Source organism: Theobroma cacao, chromosome 4 (assembly GCF_000208745.1).
Source record: "Theobroma cacao cultivar B97-61/B2 chromosome 4, Criollo_cocoa_genome_V2, whole genome shotgun sequence".
Lineage (NCBI taxonomy): Eukaryota > Viridiplantae > Streptophyta > Magnoliopsida > Malvales > Malvaceae > Theobroma > Theobroma cacao.
Genome location: NC_030853.1, coordinates 8,116,730 through 8,140,106, shown reverse-complemented (window position 1 = coordinate 8,140,106; position 23,377 = coordinate 8,116,730). Strand labels below are relative to the sequence as shown.

The 23,377-nt window shown below is 33.5% G+C and overlaps 1 protein-coding gene across 4 annotated transcripts; it reads left to right on the top strand.

Annotated features, from left to right (window-relative positions):
• LOC18601308 (tRNA threonylcarbamoyladenosine dehydratase) lies at positions 329–23,134 on the top strand. 4 transcript variants are annotated; one of them, XR_001927649.1, is made up of 14 exons: positions 329–609; positions 1,084–1,127; positions 2,646–2,745; positions 5,376–5,523; positions 10,464–10,676; positions 11,002–11,136; positions 12,597–12,731; positions 13,030–13,245; positions 15,012–15,136; positions 20,663–20,720; positions 21,626–21,756; positions 22,275–22,428; positions 22,531–22,588; positions 22,854–23,134. XR_001927649.1 is itself a non-coding variant. In XM_018120077.1 (12 exons), exons 1-11 carry the CDS (start codon positions 518–520, stop codon positions 21,734–21,736), a joined length of 1,377 nt encoding a protein of 458 aa, XP_017975566.1. In that variant the 5' UTR covers positions 330–517; the 3' UTR covers positions 21,737–21,756; positions 22,531–23,134. The 4 variants fall into 4 exon arrangements, 1 of the variants encoding a protein (XP_017975566.1); XR_001927648.1 differs by lacking the exon at positions 22,275–22,428; XR_001927647.1 differs by having other exon boundaries at positions 22,531–23,134.

Below are 23,377 nucleotides of genomic sequence, written 5' to 3'. Positions count from 1 at the left end.
CGACCTTAAAGCCCAATTCAAAGCATCCCTTAAATGCCCACCTCTCCAACTCAAAATAGTCACGTGTCTAACGGTCTTTGGGAAGCCCTAAGGGGCTTTCGTTAATGTAGAGGTGTAGCTGCTATGTTCTTTACAAAAGAGATTGATGAAATGAAATCCAATACCTTTCAAAAATATACAACTTGTTATTAATCCAGTTAATGTTATATTAACATATTTAAACCGTATTAAGATTTAAGTTAGTATTAATAATAAATTTAAAAATGAAAAAAACTCAATTTACATAAATTATTCTTTAGCGATTAAATTTACATTTTTATAAACTAGCTACAGGGGCGAGGAGCATAATTCGAACATTTTTAGAAGTTATGCCTCGATTTTATTTTCGAAGAAGAAAAACAAAAAGACCTCCTTTCAGTTTAGTTTCTTCTGCAGCACTTCCAACGTTCACTTACCAAAAACCCTGAGCGGCGGAGACTGAAGATTCAAGAACCCGAAACAAAAAACAAAAGTATATATGGAGGAGAAGCTGAAGTGCTTGGTGTTGGTGGGAGCTGGAGCTCTTGCCGGTGCCGTTTCAACCTTCTTTATTCTTAAGCTTCTTCCAAGGCAAGTGTCTTATCATCATCTCATTGTTTCTCTCGTTGCTGCATGAAACTCAAACACTCCCATTCTCTTTGATGGTGCCCTTCCTCGCTTGTTCTTTATCCTTTCGATTGAAAATTTAACAATAATACAAAATCTTCTTGTTTCTCCATTAACAATGTTCATTAGGCTTTGTTAGTCGACGGCCATGTTCACTTAAATTTGAATAGGGTTTCAGGGCTCAGCGTTTCTTTTCTCTTTTTTGGGTCTAAATATTGAAGTTTTATGTTTCAAGCCGCTGTATTGAAGTAATTATTTTTTCTTTTAGTTGCGGAGAAAAATCAATTTATGAATTTTAATCCAATCTTTCAGTTAATCTGCTTTCCTTAAAGATGGAAAATGGGTTATTTCCTGTATGCGATTTGTTGAATTTTAATGACTATCTTCAGAAGAGGAGATTGTGATGGTTGTTGATTGTATTTGTTATGTATTTTGCAGAATTGTTGCAAATCAGTTGGATAAAAAGGCTGCCAAATTGAATGGTATTGTCCTATATGTTACATAATGATTATCTTGTGAATCACCATCCATGCGGAGCTTTTTGTCTGAAAGAAAAAGCTTTGCCCTTTTATTGTCTCATTTGATGGATCTCTGATCTCTATATGCTTTAACTATTATCAATACACCTTATAATGTGACAAACATGATTCCGCAGCAATAAATTACTATTTGGATTAGCTGAAAATGATAGCTGCTAGAGAAACCAATATCTGCATGATTGTTCTTGTATAGAGTGAGTGATAAGCCTCCTAGTGATTGTCTCACACAATGACTATGAGCCACGATGTATTTTACCTATAAAGAATCCATGATTGTTTAGGAAACAGCTCCTAACATGTTTTTGGAGTAGCCTCTTTAGTAGAGAGGTTATGTAAAAATACATTAACACCTTTTAAAAAATAACCTTATATTGATTTAGTTAACATGAACAGAAGATATCAGTGGTAGACATACAAATTCGCGTCACATGATTACTTAAGAATGAAAAGCGTGGTAGTGTGGTTTATTTCCTTATAAAAGTTCGTGAGATCCAATACCATAAAAAGCTATATTAGGCTAAAGGTGCCAAAGATAAAACTTAAGCTGCAATGTAACAGTTGTTGGTTTTTTTTTTAACCTTGACCTCTCTTAACACGTTGCTTGACTTTGACAATCCTCTGCTTTATTTGGTTGCTTAAACTGATTTTTACAAACTACTTTATAAGTATTGATAAAGACCAATACCCAATATAAAATTTTTATTATTATTTTTTAAAATTTGTTGGATGGTTCACGTAAGAAGGGGTAAATCTGTCTAATTCCTTTATCCGACTCTCTCTATTGCCTATAGATTAGGGTGTAAAGAAGGAGAAAGGAGAAGAAATAAAGTGTAGAGAGAGAAAATGCTGTTCAATTCCAATAGTCGGAAGCTAAAGTGTGAAATTGACAATTCTGAGTATATGTAAATTACAACCTTTGTCTTCTAATCCTAGCAAAACAGGAAATTCGATAAAAAACATTCTACACAAATAAGATCTCTAATTCTTCTTGAAGATAGGTATGCTTAAGTCCTTAGGCCATTGTTTTTGATCACATGTATTCATACTCTCAAACAACACCTGAAATCCTTTTAAGGTGGAGGTACCACCAAGCTAAACGGTTGTTGATGTTTCCTGTTGGCTATAAGTTATACTTCTAAATAAACTTGCATAAGTTGCTGATTTTTGTTTGAATGTGTAGTATGCTAGTCACAAGTGATGAGTAAGAGCAATTATTTTAAACCTTGGTTTTCAATGCTCTACTTGACATACAACACTTACAAAAAGGCTAAACATGCTAGAATATAATAAGAGGCAATTGGCTTTGTTAATTGTGTCATTCTAAATATTTAATATCAGTTGCTGCTCAAATTTGAACTGTTTCCTGTTAAGCTTTCTAGTTATGATATTAGAAAATTGTTGAAAACGTTATTGCTCCATGTCTTTGATTGCTGTTACTAAGTTGAATTGGAATTGCATTAGAGAAAACTGTCAAATGCCGGATTGATTCTGGAAACGGAAATTTTGGGATGTCTGGCTTGAACCTTCTAGCAGATGAAATAGTTTCCGAACAACTGACTAGGTAAATTTTATTTGTCCAGTTGACTTTGGTCACACTATGTTTCCAAAGTTTGCCTTTGTTATGCGATTGAAATGATACTTGAGAATTGTGGTTTTCTTTCTTTATCATTCCTCTAATTCTTAAGTCATTCTTTGCCCTCAATCTCGTATTCTGACATGTTATTGGTCTTTTTCTATATGAACATTATGTCCTCTGCACTTTCTTGTTGTGAACATATCTAAAGTGTTTATTGCAATGAAATTTGTTGTACTATATATTAAACTTGTTATAACAAAAATTTTGACGTGCATGAACACCTGGGCAAAATTTCAACAATCAAGAGGACTTCGGGTTATTGTTCAAACAATATGAGGTCTCAAACATCACATTGGACAACAACCAGGAATTTTGTAAATATGTAAAATGTCTACATATAGGGGTGTAAGGAACCAATATGCTTGTTGAACAACTCATGAAAGAGTTCAATTTAAGCTTGTTTATGTTTGGTTACTAATTAAATAAGTGAGCTTGAACAAAATTTTTAAACTCATTTAATAAATGAACCAAGCTTGAACATAGGTGAGCTTAGCGTGTCTGTTCTTGAGTAGCTTGTTTATATTTTTTTTATCTGTTTGTTTTACTTTTTAGATTTATATACTTTTACTTTTTAACTTCATTTTAGCCACCTTCTAGAATTTTTGTTAAACCCACGATCTTTTTAAAATTACAGCTAGACCCCAAATGTTGTGAGCCGTTTTGATATGGTAAAATAATAGATTGGACAAGCTTGAGAGTCAACCAATGTGGTAGTCTCCTGTGTATTTACGTTAAAACATTTAGTACAAAAAAGACCTATGTACCCTTTACTTTAAATATTTGACAGATTTGCTCTTAATGACTAATGTATATGCTGTGAATTGAGGTGTTTAAACTCCATTTAAAACCCTAAGTGGGTGTTTGGCGTAGCTTATGGAAGAGCTTTCTTACTACAAAAGCAGAAGTAATGTGTTTGGCTCTCAAAATTTAAAAATTTTGACTTATGTGAGAAGGCCCTTTGATCTTTTAGACTAAGCTACAAATCAAAGCTTCTTCAAAAAGTGCTAATGTATAGTAAAAAATATTTAATGAAACTTCTCTATATTCTTGCTTACCATTAAGTAATTCATAAAATTATAGGAAGAATTATATTTTTTAATATTCATCTTTTTTATTTAGTTCAATTTTTTCTATTGGTTTAATTTATTTTATTATTTTTAATTAATACAAAATTATTTTATTTTATTTATTCCCTTGATTCTAAAACTTAGAGTTTTGTTTAGTAAAGTTGAGCCTTTTATTTTTTATTTATTAAAAATAAATTTAAATATTATCAAATAGTTTCTTACATCCTACATCAATTTTGTATTAAGTTTTCAAAATGTTATCTGAGCTTATCTTTCCTGCAATTTTAGAGCAGCTCTTCTTGGACAGCACTTCATACGGAAGCTCTAGCTGGGCTAAACAGACTCTACATGTCTTGGCTCTGCCTTTCTTCAATTCTCTTGCTCAATGGTTCCTCCAAACTCTTTCACCTACACTCTCCTCTCTTATCGTTCTTCCTTTCCAGTAACTCGAACCTCTATTTTCACACACACACACAGAGACCTCTCTTTTATTTTCCCCGTGCATGACTCATTTGTCTTTCACATTATTTTCTCACTCATTTCTTCAATTTCTGCCTCACCCCTTGGCCTCAAGTTTGTTCTCATTTGGTCTTCATGACTCAAAAGCCCTCCATTCGCATCTTTTTAAGCTTTCCCATTCACTCTCCGAGTCATTTTTGTAGCTCATATCCTGGGAACACTTTTTTTTCTTCTTTTTCTCCAATTTTTTATGGGTAATTGGGTATAAAATTAAATAATTCCTTTTGATATCTTTAAGTGTGTTATGTCGTTTGGAATAAATTTTTAAATTTTTTCATTAGCAAAGAATTTGTTACTTGCTGATTTTGGTCAATCCAAATGAGCTTAACCTTATACAGTCTTGTATTGAGTTGAGCTTGAACAAAACATGGAAAGCTCAACTTGAACTCAAGCACATTTCCCAGGAAAACAAGCCTAGTCCTAGTAGAGCCAAGCTTGGTCATTTTTGAGAAATTGATCTTGAAAATGGTTGAGTATGCTAAGATTATGAAATGAGTAGGGCTATTTTAGCATTTGAAACTTTAAAGAGATATTATAGTGGTGCAATTTACTGATGTAGTCAACCCACAAATTTTGAGCAGGCTTAGTGTTTTTTATGGTAACTTTTATAAAAAATTTCATGGTTTGCCAAAATAATTTTGGTAAATGGTGCTACTATTTGGCCTTTATTGCTCACAAATCTTGTATTTGTTTTAGTTAATGCATTGCATCACCATTTGGTCTTTTGGAGATATCATGTTAGAGCTTTACATTGTGATGGATATAATCATTGTAATGGTGAAGTTCTGAGAATGTTTGTTCCTGTTAAATTTCATAGACTATTTTTCTGAACTACGGATGTTATGGATTGGTCAATATTCATATGTAGGATGTGCCGTAGTGTGGTATTTAGGAGTATTTAATTATCCTTCTTCAACATATTGAGAGAATAAGTGAAAACATATCTTTTTCTTTGTTGTGTGTTACTAGGAACATTCAGTTCTTTGGCCTTGACTCTCAACAAAAGGTTACAACATCCTATGTTGTAGTCATTGGTCTTGGAGGTGTTGGAAGTCATGCTGCATCTATGCTTTTGAGATCAGGAGTTGGCAAGCTCCTATTGGTGGACTTTGACCAGGTATTTGATATGTGTCATTAATCCACTGTTAATTTACTTGGGCTTTGTCAGTATCTAGTATGTAAAATGTTGCCTATTTATTTGAACTTTGTATTAACAGTTTTGCTTCCCTGGTGCAAGTTGTCCTTTAGCTACAATTTCTGTTAGATCAAATTGTTATGTCAATATGCTATTTCCTCTATGACCTTCTTGTCAATATGCTATTTTCTCTATGACCTTCTTCTCCATCTATTGCATTTATTGTCTTATATCTGTTTTGTTTTTGAGCAAACAGTATGAAAGTTTGCTGGGTGTCTGGATGTTAAGGATTGTAGTGCTCTTAAATTTCTTAAATTTGTACAAAACTTAAACCGTAGTTAGAAGATATCGTGACTTTGTTTCCTATTGCATCAATTTTCAGTAAATGTCAACTCAAGCAGGATAATATGATCCTAGAAATGGAGTTTTGTCTATTTTTGGGATATGTGAGGCCATATTATTTGTTTTAGCATTCACTAAAAAGTTTATGGCCATTTCACATTATTAAGATCTGTCTTAACTGGTAAGTGACGGGATTAGAAATCATTGTGATGCAGAATGCTAATAAGCTAATTAAGGGATTAGCTTACTTAGATTTTTTGTCACTGTATTGTATTTATGGGGCGTAATTGTAATATCTTATAGATCTAGGGTTATATCTGGTATTTTACATTGCAAATTGAAAACAAAAAAAGAAGCTTTAGAAAATTATCATCACCATACACTAGCACTAGCCACCCCAACACCCTACAAAAAACTATGAAAAATGCAAAGGAAGAAGCTTGGAACATAACGTGAAGTTGAAAGAGAGATTTTTTATTGGCTCAAAAAAGGAAATAGAACAATGAATGAGAGAAAGAATAAGTGTTGTAATTAATTACATTTGTGCTTGGAAACTGGAAGTGAAAATGAGAAAGAACTAAGAAGCTCTCGATCTGTTCAGACTTACTTGAGGGAGAGAAACTTTGAAAAAGAAAATAGGTGAAGGTTTCAGCTAGAGACAAGGAAGGAAAAAGGAAAGGTGCTGCCATTAAATTTGCTTTCAGATGAGATTTGAAAAGTTAAATGCAAGAAAAGATGTGCATTGACAGCTCATTTTGGTGTCACTATCACCAACTTTAGAAAGGACAAAACCAAGTATTCAACTAGTGTTGTAGTACTGGCCCAAAATGCTCAATTCTTGTAAAAGAATGGTTAACTTTGGCAAGTTAAAACCCTACTTTAGAAACAAAACCTATTATACGTTATTCTTTTAGTCTGGTAGACAGGCAAAATTGGGAAAAGAAAGCCCTAGAAGAGAGAGGAAGGCTGAAATTTTGGGAAAAAAGTTTTTCAAACTCAAGATTAAGGAAAGACTAGTCTGAAAAAATCTTTTAGGTTATGGTATTTTGAGTTTTGTGCTAGAAAACCCAGGTGTTAGTTTAGTATTATTAGATTTTTTCAATAATACAAGCACTGCTCTGACAACCTTTTGGCGACATGATGGATACCAATCAAAATGTCTCGTGGAGATCTTTCTAATGGTTCTTGTGGCAACTCATTTAGATTTCTATTTTGAGAGAAATCAATTTTTGAATGTTTGAAAATTGGGGTTTTGATAGTTTCAAAACTTCAATATTCAGTTGCCAGAAATCCACTTTCCCGTGATGCATTGGTTGAGTCTTGGATGGGTTTTGTAGTATTAAATGCAGCTTTCTATTGGTTTCGATGGCTTGGTTATGGGTTTTATGTGTTAAGAGAATTGAGGCCTTAAAGACAGCCAAATGGCCATAAAACTCAGAAATTCTGGGCATATCAGTGTACATTTTGTAACTTTTGGCTGCCAGAAAATGGAATTCTGGTCTTCCTTGTGACTGAATCATATTTGGCTTTTGTGGACTTCAAATAGTGTTGGTTTCAACTCAAGATTTGACTTAGGTCATATATCACAAGAGGTTAAATTGAGTTAAATGACCATGAACTTTTGAAATTTTTGAATTTAGAAAAACACGTTGTTAATTATTTTAAAATTTATTTATAATTAATCTTTGAGCCATTTTTCTATAAACTTCAGAAGTTTTGATTATATAAATTTTATTGATTTTTGCTTGAATAAATATCTTTTTGGTAAATTATCTCTAAGTATATTTAGTAAAAATTTGTTTTGTTTTGTGAAACATCTGCGAAACTAAGTTTTGACTAATATTGGAATTTTTTTCATCAAATATCATGTTTGATACTGGTTTTTTGTTTTTACTTATAATTTTCCAATTTCTAAATATTATTATGTTTTTCAAATTATAAAAGAATATTCCTTTTCAAAAACATTTCAAAACTCATTAGGTAGAGAGGTTGCGATACCCTAAGTGTCTTAGGATGATTAATAGAGAGTCATGGCTTGTTTTGATAATTTTATAGTTTTGATTTTCTAATTTTGAGTATTTTTTGGATTATTAGGCTACTAGGATAGTTGATGCTTGATTTTGGCTACTAATATGTTATTTGTCTTATCGTGTAATATATTACATGAAGTTATTTCACAGTATCATATGACTGTACAGAGAGCAATGAACAAGTAGAACATGGCATCAGTGAAAGTAACTTGGGACAGATGGCTGGGTTCACGTGTTACTTGCATCCTTGAGATGTTTTAGTGCGTTTCGCTTAGTGGCTTAGATATGGATGTAGTTAAAAGGAATTCCTCTTAACTTTTCTTTGAAGTATGAGTGCTTTCCCCTATTTTTTTAGTAACAAGTGACACTTCTGAGTGTCACAAACCCACTATGGCATTGGCGGCATGAATATATAAAAAACCCACTATACATAATGGTGTAACGTGTTTCTCTCATCATGTACATATTTGCTCTTAATAACCACTCCTCCTATGTGCATATTACTCTTGAGTAACCCCTGTTGGTCTATATATAGAGACAATTCATCAATGCGACACTTGAAACTCAACAGATTCCCTCTTTAAGCTGTTCCGAATACTCTCTCTTGTTATGCTTTTTCCTCCTAATTCTCCATCTTGCTCTGCTGCCTCACTTTCTCTAGACTTTTCCTAAATTTTATCTATCATTGCCAGCCACAATACTCAACGTCTCAAGGACTGCTCCGATCTTCCTTTCCCCTGCGTCCACCACATCTAGTTTTACTTGTTGCAACACTACTTGTCTCCGTATTATAGAAGCACCCATCTGCAGATGCTTTTGATATACTTTTGACCTATTGCCACTAGAGTTAGTTATGGTTCTTGTTTTTGATTTGACCTATGCCACTGTGATTAAGTGTGGCCATAGCATGTTATCGGAGACTTATGAACTTATTATTTTGTAAACTATTGTTAGCATGGCTATTTGAATATTCAATTTTGGAATAAATATAATTATGAATATTAGATTGTCCTATTTTGGTTTTGAATCATTATATCTGATAATTTAGCCTAAAGGTTTTGAAGTTTGGTTAACCCAACTGAGGGGATGCTGGTTTCTTGTTGAGTTGTTGTACACAATTTTTTCATTTCGTTTACTTTTTTTTTTTCAGATTTTGATATTTGCATTTTTGGGGAGTAGACTTTTTTTGAAGAGAGCATGTATTAGCTAGATTAGTAACTGTTCTTAGTGCTTGTTTGGCGTGACTTTTTTTCAGCTTATCTACCTCTTAAAAGCAAAAGCCAGGCCAAACATAAATTTTGAAAAGCTCTTAAAAAAAAAAGTAACTTTTTTTTTAAAGAATAAAATTTTGAAAAAAAGAGCTTCTGGAAAAGCTCCTGTGAGGAGCTTTTTCTTCTCTTCTTTCAAAAATGCAAGAGAATTTTTATTTTTATTTCAAAATATCCTCATTTGTTAAATATAATTACAATATTACCATCTCGAAAAAAAAAATACCTTTTATGATAATTTTAACCAAACTTATAACTTATAAAAAAAAATTTACCAAACAATTTTATCTTAATTTTAAAAGCTATTATTTTTCATAAGAGCTTCATAATAGCTTTTAAGTTAGAAAAAAACCAGGCCAAACAGGCTCTTAGTCTTTTCTAACTTTGGTTGTGATTATTTTCGTATTGGTTCTAGAAGAATTGTTAGCTTAGATGGAAGTTTTGTATCTTTTGAGTAATTTGTTTTCTTCAAATTTAGAGTCATGAATTTTTATAAAATGAATTATTGGAGATACTATGAGATTTTGATTTTGGTTTGGTTAGATATTTGTTGCCTTACATGCTTATGGGATTTGTTCCACGAGTGCATGGTGTTTCAATGTCCTCAATCCTTGGGTTGGGGGCATGACAAGTATAAAACATCAAATTCCTGTCAGTCTATTTCTTTACAAGAACACTTTTGGACTGGATAGATCGCTAGACTGAATGTTTTGCTTACTGGTCCAGGTTTAAAAACGCTACTTAATATCGGCTGAGATGGCTGATTTTTCTAGGGGCAAATATATAGCAAAATTTTAACTAGCTTACTGAATAAATGAAATATGTAGACGCTTAAGATGTATAACATAAAGAAATATTCTGAAATTTGGGGAGGATTACCCTTTGGTTTGAAATAAAATCATGAAATGACTTGCTGCATCATCATTACCTTTATTTCAAACGATATGCCAATTTAATGTGAATATTAGGCGTAAAATAACCTGGAGCCTGGACTCTACCTTTTTTGTTATTATTTGGTGTGTTGTTTTACAATAGCTTCTCGTTGTTTTCTGGCATGCTCCTAGCACTTTCAAAGACTTGCTACATGTAATAACATTTTAACAATTATATAAAATTTCACATTATGTTTGCATATTCTAATTAGCTTTGCTACTAGAGGAAGGAAATGATAGCATAAGTAGGTTGGGGCATGCAAAGCATGGATTTACTTCTTTCAAAAACAATCTGCATTAAAATTTTATATTTATAAGAAATCTGTACTTATTCTTGATTACATGATAAGGTATCACTTTCATCATTAAATAGACACGCTGTTGCAACACGAGCAGATGTTGGTATCCCAAAAGCTGAGTGCCTCAAGAAGCATTTTTCTTCAATCTTCCCTGAGTGCCAAATAGACGCGAAGGTGCTACTGTATGATGTGTCATCTGAAGAAGAAATTCTTTCTGGCAACCCTGATTTTGTTTTGGACTGCATTGATAACATTGACACAAAGGTATCCATCATGACTTATGAACTTCGAGTTTTTGCCAACATGTTAGATATGAAGTATATAACATTGGAGTCAATGTGTTGTGTTTTAATTTGTATAAATCTATTTTCTTTGTCTTGTTCTTTCTTTTTTATCTTAGTGCATTGGTATCCTTCAATGTGCTTGTCTGATACCTGAGTTGTCTAAAGTGTGAGTAAATAAGCAAAATAATTTCTTTCAGCTAATTGCTAATAGTCTGTTGGCTTGTTACACATAATTTCTGTATTTACAGAGACTGCTGTAATTACAGAGGTTCAACTTAAGATGATTATATTTCCATTTGTGATAGGTGGCGCTTCTTGCTGCATGTGTACGCAGAGGTTTGAAGGTACTGTCTGCTACAGGAGCTGGAGCAAGAGCTGACCCAACAAGAATTCGTGTGGCTGATTTAAGAGAGTCAACGAATGATCCGTTATCTAGAGCTGTAATCACTCTGTCAGTTTTCAAATTTTTGGAGCCCTAACTAGTTGAAATATATTTCTGTGCCTCTGTCTTTTTGCTTTGATCATTGATTGGTAGCACCTCTTGCCTTCTGGTTACCCAATTAATTTGTTTATTTTAGTTATGATGCTTTCTGATATATTGAAATGAAATTGTTAGATTTTGTTTACAATGATATGTAATATGCTTTTAACAATCTAAATTGGTAAATTTTTTTTTTAATACAAAGTACATTTTATTTGGGAAGATCAATACTTTCTTTTGAATCATGTTTTGACATTAAATGAAAGTATAACTTAGAACCATTCTTTAAATAACGGATTTACAATTGCACATTTTTCTGCTTCATTTTCTTTTTCCTTCAAAGAATGGTAAGGCTGGAAAGATAAATCCTGATGTTGTAGGACAGTTCTTGCTTCTCTTTTACAGTCCAGTAATTTCTACTTGGTTCCTCTCCTTGACCAAAAGGGTTACTTGAGATTCCTTAACAATTTTCTTTCTGTTTGAAACCTCCATAGCTTACATTCAAATTTATTAATTTAAAGAAACTGAGAGGTATGTTACTATGAGTGTGTTGGGTTTAGCTTACAACTTTGGAATAGTGTGCAAAAATTTTTTTTAACCATTTGGAATGGAGCATGATGCTTTTCTAGAAATGAAATGTTAATGCACTAATGCTTATGGATTGGCAATAGCAAGTTAAAAAGTATAACATAGGACCCTGGGGGGGGGGGGGGGGGGGGAGCTGAAATTGATATGACAGAATGATGGCACAATGGTAAGGAATTTTGGGGCTAATAAATAGGAATATTTGATGGCAGAATGATGGGAATAATGAAAAAAATTAGGTTTATAGTTGAGTCGGGCATGGTGCTTGATGCAGGAAGGAAAGAAGGTGCTTGAGGACTTCAATTATTTAACTTTTTTGCTAGTTTCTTATATTTTATGGGTTTGACTTGAATTTTTATCTAAATTTAGGATATTTTGGATTTTTTGGTTTCTTTTGGTTAGTAATAGAGCATTAGGATCCTATTGGTATTTTTAGTTTATATTAGGGTTTTGGGTTTAGCTTGTACGAAATTTAAGTTATTTTAGTTTCAGTAACTTTGGATTTTGATTTATTGAGGTTTTGTATTATTATAAATTCTTGAGAGTTGAGCTTTTGGTAGTTTGAATTATTGATTCTGAATACAGTGAAATTGTTTTGAAATTGTCAATTCTTTTTACAATGGGTTGTTGCTGATCTAAATGGTGTTTATTTTGGGGTGTTGGTTTCAGCCAGATTTCTGTTTGGCTTGGAAAAACTTGAATATCTTTATGCATGTGTAGTAATTTTGGAGATTGAATTTTACCCTTGTTTATCTTTTGCATTGGGAAGATATTGTTTAGTGGTTCATTTCCTGCTATTCGTCACTTCACTCCTTGTCAACTTCCTACTTTTAGGTGAGACATCGTTTAAGGAAAGATTATGGCATTGAAGGTGGAATTCCTGTTGTTTTCTCTATAGAGAAACCTAAAGCTAAGCTGCTTCCTTTTAGGGGGCCAAGTGGTGAAGAAGAGAACCCTTCAGATTATCAAGTGAGGATGCTTCTATTACTTTTGAAATTTCGAAGTACTTTATTTAGTGATTACTGCACATCAATGGAGAAATTTCGCCTAAAATATCGCAACAGAATTTGGAATTTAAACTTTTTTGGGGTGGTGGAATTAGAGCTGTGTTTCTTTTAGCTACTTTATTTTAACTTCATAGCATTAGGGCCCTAGTTTTTGCAATAATTAGATTTATTGGTGAGAGGAAAAAGAAAAAGATTTTGGTTTATGTTAGTATGTACCTATGTGTGTAATCTAAAAATCTAACTTGTTATCTTGGTGTCAGATAGTACCAGGGTTTAGGGTCCGCATCATACCTGTTCTGGGTACCATCCCTGCAATTTTTGGACAGGTTATGGCCTCCTATGTCGTTACACAACTTGCAGGATTGCACATTCAAACAGAGCCAGTGGTAAATTTAGATGTAGATCATTACCAGATGCTTCTTCAACGGCTTATTGAGCATGAGGAGTCTTTGTTTGGTTCAGCCATGCAAGTCCAGGTAGGACCTGCCTCTGCATTCTTTTTGTTTGAGATAGTTTGTTTGAGATTATTTTGGTCTTGGTCTTTGCTATCTTTTGTGGTATCTCAAGTACTTTTTTTCAATTTTCTTGATGCAGTGATTGGATGATTTAAAGGTTTTCTTTAATCATTTGTTCGTCCCTTTCTTCTTTTCTCTGCTTGTGTTGTAGGAATTTGGTACTTTTGGATTTGTGCTTTTTCTTTTTTTTTTATGGGTGAATTTTTTCACGTCTTAAAACCGAGACATAACACAGTCATGTTACCTTGAGAATATGTCCCAAAAGTAATATGAAGCGTTTCTATTTATTATTCATATAAAAGTCTTCAATTAAAGTCATATCGACAATTGTCTTCTTATATATTCAAAATATAAACTATTACAACTTATCTAAAGTCTCCAATATAATGAATTAAATCAATTAGAAACTTAACTATTAATTACACATAATAGAGTCTTAACATATCTAGTTATTTCTTAACACACTAAGGTAGACTTCTCAAATTGTTCTCTTAGCTCCCATAATTTAAAGGCTCTCATCTCTAGTCATCTACAAAAATATAAGTAAAAGAATGAGCAAACCTTAACCCAATAAGTATAGCTACACACACCTTACCAGATTAAGCACCATTTTCAATATATCATATAGATCATTCAAGAGCATTTCAATACATCATTCTTTCAAAACAGTTAAAGAATCATTATATCCTAGAAGAATAATTTCATAAGTTCATAAATCATTGGCCATCAAATATCATTCTTCAAGTATCGTTCAAGCAAATAATAGATTCAACCTTTAAAACTCATAAAGTTTCATCTTTAGTTACGATCGCTACTATAACCTGTGATAAGGATTGTATTATGGATGGAAAGATATTACTGTGAGTGGTGAATAAAATACTTATGTTGCAGTTTAATTTCACCAAAGGTTGTCTAACAAACGTTTGCACTTTGGTAGCATTAGATTAAAGCTGCTCAAACCATTTGGCTGCTTTTAATTGTGGTAGCCTATGCATCTGCTTTTGGCTGCTATTGCCTTTTGAATTTGAATCACACACTCAGCAGCACGTAACGGTTGCAATAAAATGCCATAATAGTCCATCATTGCAATAGTGGCCATGACAGCCAAATTCTGTCATGAATGTTACTCTATCTCCTTTATCAGTTTGAAGAGAAAATTTTTCCAGAAAACAGCTTGATACCAACAACCAAATAACCTTGAATCAACACTTTTTCGACAAATTACTGTAAACAACCATTTTGAGCATCAAGCAAGAGAAGAACAGAACAATTTTTAAGTAAAGAAACATGCTAATGAGTGGGCCTTTTGTTTTTCCCAAATTAATATGTCATTTATGTCTGATGAGGCTTGACTGTTCAGAGTGATGGGATGACTGATATTGAGAAACCAAAGGTAAGAATGGAGAGAAATTATGGTCAGAGATGCCATGGAGAATCAGGCTGGCTGGCTGGCCTGGGTTTTGGTTTTGTGACGGTGACTGGATGGTTTGAGAAAGGGAAAGTGGAAACAGAGAAGAGATGCATGGAGTGGGGTTCTTTGGTGGTGAGGGTGGGTTCTGGTTCAGGCTGGTCTTTTGTCTAGCTCTAAGAAGGATGGTATTTTAAACTCAGCTTATATACTTGTTGACTTTGAATCTAATTCTTTTTATACATGCTCCATGTCTGAGATTAATATTTTTGGTCTTCAAGTTGATTTATTTTCCATTTCCTATTGCATTTTCTTGTAGGTTGATGTTGAGGAAGTGAGGTACATTGCGAAAGAGTTGTGGCATGGGAGAAGTGCAAGAGAGCTGTCTGCAAAAGATGTGGGGCGTGGAATGTGGCGATCTGTTAATGAGTTGATGCTTGTGAGGTATGGTTTGCTTCATCCTGTATACCTTAGAGCATTTGGCATTGATGAATTTTATTTGGTATAACTTGATAATATTAGTATGCTTTTTCTGATAATTGGTGATATTAATTAATTGTTTTTTTATATGTAGAAAACCTTTAATTCAGTTGATCTAAACACTATTTAAGCATCAGGTAAAAAGATTCCAACTATAGAATGGACAATGATCTTAGTACTTGATACTATTAAAGTCTTGATTGTTGTATGAACTGTGAGATGTTGTTCAAGGAAAATGCTCTAATGGTTAAAGATTTTGTACTTTTGTTTAAATAAAACTTCGTTGCAGAGTCTCTCATGGGTTGATGTGAGATAGTCAATTTGATTGTGATTGCACAAACACACATGCATTTCATACCTTTTGACTATTTCCGAAGCTTTGAATTTCGAGAAGCTGAAATAGTGTATCGTGTACTTGATGTTGCTAAGAATCACCCTCCATACCTTGCAAACTTGTAGAAAATGAGACAAGAAGATACAACAAATAAAGCCTGTCCCTAATACATAGGACCAACTGCTTGAATCATATTATATGATTGTACTTATATTGAGGATCATACCTTTAGTAAGATCAATGAACATAAGGTAGTTTTTCCATTATTTCCTTCTATATCTTCTTTGGTCTTCCCCTCCCCTTTCCAATGTAGGTAAAGCATTTGAGGTTTTCATCTTGTATGTCCAAACCACCGTAGATATGTTTAATACACTGACCCCCTTAAGTTTTAGTCATAATTCCATGCAGCTGCAGGTCTATTAGTATTCAAAATAGACAATCTGCCGTAAAAGAATATCATTCTTTGGACACAAGTTTTAGTCAACCGTTAATGTTTCCATTAGTTTGATGATGTGGCAATATTTCTTGAACAATTTTACCCTTCATTAATTTTTCATTTTAAAAATTTCTCTCTACCTTTTTTTCTCGTTGGCTGGCCACCTCGCACCGAAGGGGAGCCCAGGAAAGTGCTGGCTCCCTTGAGGTCCACGTTCCCTCTCCCCTAGCCAGCCATCCAGAGGGGAGCACTGCCTCAAATCATGCTCCCCTGAGGTCGGTGCTCCCTTAAGGGAGCACGATTTGGGGGCCGTGCTCCCCTTTGGGTGGCCGGTGCTCCCACGTTCCCCCTGGGGAGATCTGGCCGCGAGGTGGCTGGCTGGCTTAAGCACCGCCAGCCGCCTTGAGAGAAAGGAAAATAGTGAAAAAGAGGGGAGAAAGAAGAAGGATATTTTAGGCATTTCACGTTTACCCAACGCTGTTTAAATGTTTGGTGCAGACTATCCATTTCGAAAACTAATAAACCCCATGCGGAATTATGACTAAACTTTAGGAGGGTCAGGGTATTTTATCCTTTTCTTTATTATTTTCCTTGGTGCCATTTCCACCTTTTTTCTGGATGCACTCGTATCTAATATCATTTTTTCTTTTAGCATCCTTATCTTTTAAATATTATTATACGTAGTTGCCCAGCACTGAATGCTGTAAAGTTTTTTGTGTTAGGGAACTATACTATAAAATTGGGCCAGGTCATGTGGGATTTTGGTTGAAAGTATTTGAAGTTTATTGAGTAAAATTTTTGAGCCTCCAAGCTATTAGGCCAAATTAATTTCTATTGAATCCAATACAATTGTAATATCTGGATAAAATAAAAAAATTTTTGAACAAGTGGATAAAATAAAATTAAACTAAAAATTTGTGAGAAAAGAATATTTAATAAATAAATTTTATAACATTTTAATTCATATTGTGTCATTTTTCCTTTTAGACATTTAGCTTTTATAGTACCATCCTTATCTTTTGTAGTATCATTCTTCCTTTTAGCAAATAAATAAATTCGTATTGTACCATCCTTCAATAAAGAAATTTTTGTTTTAGACATTTTTATTCATATTGTACGATCCTTATCTTTTATAATGTTATTTTTCCTTTCAGCATCCTTATATTCCACTTCCTTCATCATATTATCTTCTTATCAAGTTTTTCGTTTCTAACCTGAGCCTAAAGCTAGGAATGATCAAACTCTTCTTAACATTTGTCTCTCTTCTCGTCTGTCTCTTTCTGATAAATGGCACTACAATTGTTGATGTTCGCATATCCATCAGTTTTACAATGTCTTAACCATGTCTTAATTTCTTTTATATTATTTTAGCATGTCCAGTCCTGTTAGAATCATATCTGAGTGTGCCAAAGGTGTATCTATGTTGAACACGAATATGATGCCTGTGTATGAGGTATTTTGACATATCTGTGGTTCATAGCCTCGACTTTCCTAATGATTCCATATCAAGTTGGATCAGGGCAAATCAATCTTGCTTTGTTAGCTTGTCCTTGTTGTAGAAAAAATTTTTAGTGAAGCAAACATTTTTGGTCATTTTTTTTTTTGAGGCAGGTTGAGCTACCTTTGTGCCTCTGTTTGCAATCAGCTGCACAGAAAGAAAAAAAAAAAGGAGAATGGAGATCCTGATTTCCTCCTAAAGACAAAAATAACCCGTCTGCTATTAAAAAAAAAAAAAGCAATGAAAACAATCAGATTCTAGTTTCTGTTGGTTTGATCAGAGGACCAGCCCACCACTTGATTTCTTATTGCCATGTGGCTTTGGCTTAGCTGGAAAAGGAGAAGAAAACAAACACCACAAAAAGCATATCGCATCATTGTCAGCTTTGGCAGCCAATCAAAACATATCAATGCCATGCCAGTGTCGCATTATCATATGCCACATCAGCATAGTAGGCAATAATCCCTCTCCCCCTAATCTTGATCTTTTATTCCTTTTTTGACATCCAATTTGTTTGATTCAGCCTTTAAAAGTCCTATTTTTCGAATTTTATATGGTAAAACATCTATTTTGAAGTTTTTGCATGGGCATATCACTTGTAGAAATTGAAACCTAATAAGGATATTTATGTAGCTTCTATTCACATGGATGAGTTGATTTCCTTAAGATATAAATATGATCCTTAAAGTTTTCCTCCCTCAAGTCTATGAATATCATGATTTTAAGATACATTTATGCTATAAAGAGAAAATGCTTGGAAAATGGAAAGGGCAGTATATATTTGAGTAACAATTGTAAGAGAGTTTGGCTTCATTGTCTAGATCTGATTCATCAAGGATTCTTCAAAAAGGAGACAAGTTGAAAATTATGTTGTGAAAGGGATGTGTCAGATTATTGTGCGTGACGATCAAGAGACTTTTGAAAGCATTTGAGTAGTTGTTGACACCCTCTAGGAAGAAGAGGAAAGTGATGTAAATTAATCAAAAGTTGAGAAGCAGGAGATAGAAGTCTGAAAAGGCCGAGGTATGAAAGCTGGCTGAAAAAACATTAGAGACTAAGTTCATCGCTGTCAACCAAGTGAGTCTAGTGGAGTGCTAGCAAACGAAAATTCTTGCATTGATGTCATTTAACCTAATCTAGGCTCAAGTCCATGGCAATATCAGAAAATGAGAAATTCTGGTTACAAAGTTTCTGTTGACTTTATTGTTCCACTCATGCTTAAGGATGAATGTATTCTTGCAATTTCTGTTCAAGAGTTTTAGCAGTCATTTCTACTACTGCAACACTTTACAACTTGAGGTTGAGTTTTCTTTGACAAGGGGAGAATAGTGTGAAACGAAATTCATTTGGTTTTTACTTATTTACCAAATATTTACAGTTAAGGAGTAGATTATAAATACCTATGTTGTTTCTATCTCTAGTATTAAATTATGGAGATGTTGCTGATATCCCTCTTGGTCTTCAGTATTCCTTAATCTGTTCTTCTCTTCTTCCTTTGATTCTCTATTTTGTCCTCTTTTTTCTGGCTATATCTCTCCATTTCTTTGTTTTTCACCATCTCTCACCCTGCTTCTCTATCTATCCTACCTGTGCCATTTCATCTCAGGATCATCATTTAATAGTAATAAATTATTATATGCTTACATGTTTTAATTAGTTTCCTGCAAAGTTTCTTCTCAAATAGTCAAACATCTTTTATTTCCCTTGTTTAGGTTCATAGTCCAAAAGTGATTATGGAAAGCCAGCACCACTTATTCTAATTGTATAAAGCGACTGCCTGAGTAGTATAGTGGTTACTTACCAAACTGATATTATTGGTTTTTTTAGTTGAATTTTAAACCGTAAATCATCCCTCATATTCTAAAGCTTCCCAAGTAATGAATCTAAAGATCCTCCATCTGTAGAACATACTAACTGCATCTGGAAGTCATCGTAACTCTTTGAATTTTAAGAAGATTGTTTGGGTAATATATTTTGTGTATTTCTCAACTTTCAAGTATTTTTCTGAAAAGTAAAAGATTTCATGAGTTAGGAGACATTTACCAGTTTTGCTCAGAAAAAGTGATTCTTGAACTTATTTGCGCTAAATTGTGAAGATTAAAATTGAGAACTGATTACAGTTTTGAAAACTTTCAGCTCCACAAGTGATGCCGGATCTCAAGTTCTGCACTAACCTCACTATAGAATCAGAGGTTCAAGGTTTAAGTACTGAATTAGGTTAAAAATCAACTGAAGATTAACCTGACAAATTGAATTTCAGGCAATTCAAGTGCTGGAATTGAAAAGTCAGACATTTGGGCTGCAATTTTATTTTCAAAACAGCAAACAAGAACAATGGAGCAAATAAAGGATGTAGAAATCGAGGCAATCACATTTAGTGATTCTTTTGTCATATTCTTAGGAACAAGTCACCAATCACACCTCAATTGCAAACAGAAGTTCTGAAGAGCACTCTGTTCTGAATTGATTGGTTGCCTAGATTATGTATGTAGACCACTAATGACAGCTTATTTCAATAGGAATTACACTCCCTAGGGCGAAAGTAAAAGAATTTGACTATATAGAGATTGAAAACTAATTAAAATTGTGCATATAAAAGCCCAAATTAGAGCTTACTTCTTGTAACCTTCTTCCTTTAGCCTCTTGTAAACCTTTAGATGGGTGCTGCTAGCGAAAATATTCCTCAATAAAGTGTCTTTGTGAAAGCGAAACAGATCATACCAAACCCTTAGATGGTGCTGCCAGTGGCATCTCTATCAAAACATGCATGAATGGACATCTCCATTGTCTAGGAATCGTACATCCAAACAAGCCTCGGAAAATTCAAATAATTTCTTTGATATGTCTACTATTTGCAAAAGCTTAAGATAACATATGGTTCAATTTCACTGGATTTCTATTTTATCTATTCTGTTGTGCATGAATAACCACTGAAGCTTATTTGCAGACTGAGCCAGCTGCATTGAGTCTTTTTGCAGTCCCACAAGTTCAAGTCAGAGTGCAGCCTATTGAACAGTTGATAATCTTTTGTTTGAATTGTCAAAGTTTGCTATATGTTTTACTTGTAATCATTATAGACTTAAATATCAGATATTTGAACTGTGGTAGAAGTATATATACAGCAATATATTGTTTCTGAACTACGGTCATACTTGTTATGTAATTTATCTTCAGGTGATATTGGATTTATTTTAATGCACATTATCCATTATTTCTTTTCAGATGGGACCAGGCAAAGCCAGCATCTGTATCAAATTTAATTCTTTTAAAGTTTAAAGAGGTATTCTCTTAGCAAAAACATGGTATATCTGTCTTTCTTGAATCCCAATAAATCTATTTTGTTGACTTGGTATTAGTCCATGAGACTCATTTGTTGTATTTGTTTCTTGTCAGTTCACATTTACATCTCCTTTAAACTAGGGATAAAGAAGAAAGATTAACCTTATCATAAGCTTGGTAGAAAAAGATTAAGGTTGCAATGAATAGTTGAATTGATATTTCCATTGAACCAAGTGAAGTTTTGAATAGAAAAGATTCAAAGGGTAAATGAAAAGGGTGATTTTTTATTTCTTTGAGGCTTGCTTTACCAAGTTCTACTTCGACAATCTTGTTGATGCCATGCCTAGATGTCCTATGAACTTTAAGTTTTTCCTTTTTATTTTGTTAGTACACATATAACTTTGTTGCCTTGACCTTGGTCTTGTAGATCATCTTCCCATTGACAGATGGGATATACACTTTCCCAGGCTGGATAAGTTGAGTGAAATGGTTGTTGCATTCAATCTTAAAATTTTAACTTAATGGATGCACTTCAAAATATGGAACCCTGCATGTTATTAATTTTCTCACGGGTAACCATTTTTTGGTATTGCTAATCCCTTGGTGGATTTGAAGGTTTCCAAGTTCCGAACTCCATTTATATGGTTGGGTTAGCCTTTCCAAACAAAAGTATATATATATATATATATATACACAATTAAACGTGATCCTAGAGGAGGGAAAGTGAACATTTATGTCTTAGTTGTTATCTGAATCTGTATTAGTTACTTCTGGGAGTTGATCAAAGATTGCATGAAAGCAACCGCCCCACAAGATACTTAATGTTTGGTTTGCTTTCATGTACTCGCTGTGGAGTAATTTCTTGCTCTTCTCCTTTGTAATGTGATATTTCCTTTTTCTTTGAAGGCTGATGAACATGAGCTGAGGACTCTTGATGATATCAAAGAAAAGGAACCAGAATTTTTCAAAAGGGTGACATCTGTGCTGAAGCGAGCTGAACAAGACTTTGGCTTGTAATTTGCACAATTAGCTGAATGGTTAGTTTCTCTATTGTTTAGTCAATCACATTCTTTATCTAAGATAATGTTGTTTACAGACCTTTTGAGTCTTAGTATTATACCTAATGTCTAAAAGAAAGTAGTGTAAAATAATCATCTAACCATCGAACTTTGCATGAACGTCATTTTAGTTCTTAATTTTGTACAAGTCAATTAACACCTTTAACTTTAATAACTGTGTTGTTCAAGAACATATTATTAGCTTCATTCTGGGGTGCTGGACTGTATTGCTTGCAAAATTTCATGTTTCCGTGCAGCATCATGTAAACATCTTATTCTCAGTTTTTCTTTTTATCTGTATTTTTTTTCTTGAATTTTGTCTCATTTCACCCCTGTAATCTTACAATGTCTCCTAACTCTCCCATTTTAGTCGAATGAGTGCACTATTACAGTAGTCATTCTATTGTCCTTTTTATTCTTTTATTTACTGTATCTTTTTTCCTTGAAATCTCTCCCTATCTCTTTCTCTGATATATAACAATCTCACTGTCTATCAGCTTTATGGCTTTATTTCATGCAAACACAAGTTTGGTTGTGGTTGAGTTTTGCTTCATTGGATTTTCTTTGAGCTGTTTCCGACGAAAGTGATGGATGATTTTGCTTGTTGGTGCATATTAAGGATATGGGTTTGGAGTTTGTGGTGAAATGAAGGTCATTTTTAGGTCTTTCAGATACTTTTATGGTGACTGATACATTTTTAGGTCTTTGGCTAGGTGTGGTTGCCTAATTGTGGTTTTGAATTGGGTGGTGCAGGTGCTGCTGGTCTCAAGCATTGGGTTTCAATGGAAATTGCTGCCCTTGAAGATATCAGGTGAAATTTAACGTTGTAAGAGTACCACATGCTCGAAGTTCTTAGTCTCACTTTTCTCATTTGCTGGAAGGACCTAATGATATACTTGTTAGAAGATTTTTTTTTTTTCAAAAATTGGAAGATGAAGATCTTTAGCCAAAATTTAGTATTAATACACGGATTGATGGTGTTATTCAGCCTGTTTAGCATGATGAATTGGGAAAAGTATTCTCTATAGTTCCATTATATCCTTGGTAATCAAATCTCTCTCTCTCTCTCTTTGAAGAGGTGAAGGAAGAGGGATTTAGAAGAGATGATGCTGATATGCAGCTTATGTTCTGTTCTGGGGAAACCTGTCTTGAAGACAATTAGGCTACTGTAGTGAACTTTTAGCACTGCTTGGTTAAAGTACACATTCCTGTATTAGAGCAAAAAGTGTATTTTATTCCATCCCAATTTTGACTAATTTAGTCTCCTGCTTTGGCATTTGTGATGAGCCAAGGTTAATTGATAGCACTTTCAAAGGGAACTGTTATTTATTGATGACGATGTGGTTATAAGATGGTACTGACATCTATATTTTCATTTATAAATTGATGGTGCAAAATATAGAAAATATTTAATTTTGCTAATGTGATAATTAATAAAAAATTGTGACATGGGAATTGGTTGCCACGTGTCAAATGCATATTGCCCAGGGACTCATTTTTCTCACATTTTTATTAGATTAATATTGTTTTAGGTTTTGTTTGATTGATATTTTCTTATGTGCTAATTGTATTTTAATTTTATATTAATGTTTATCTTCTG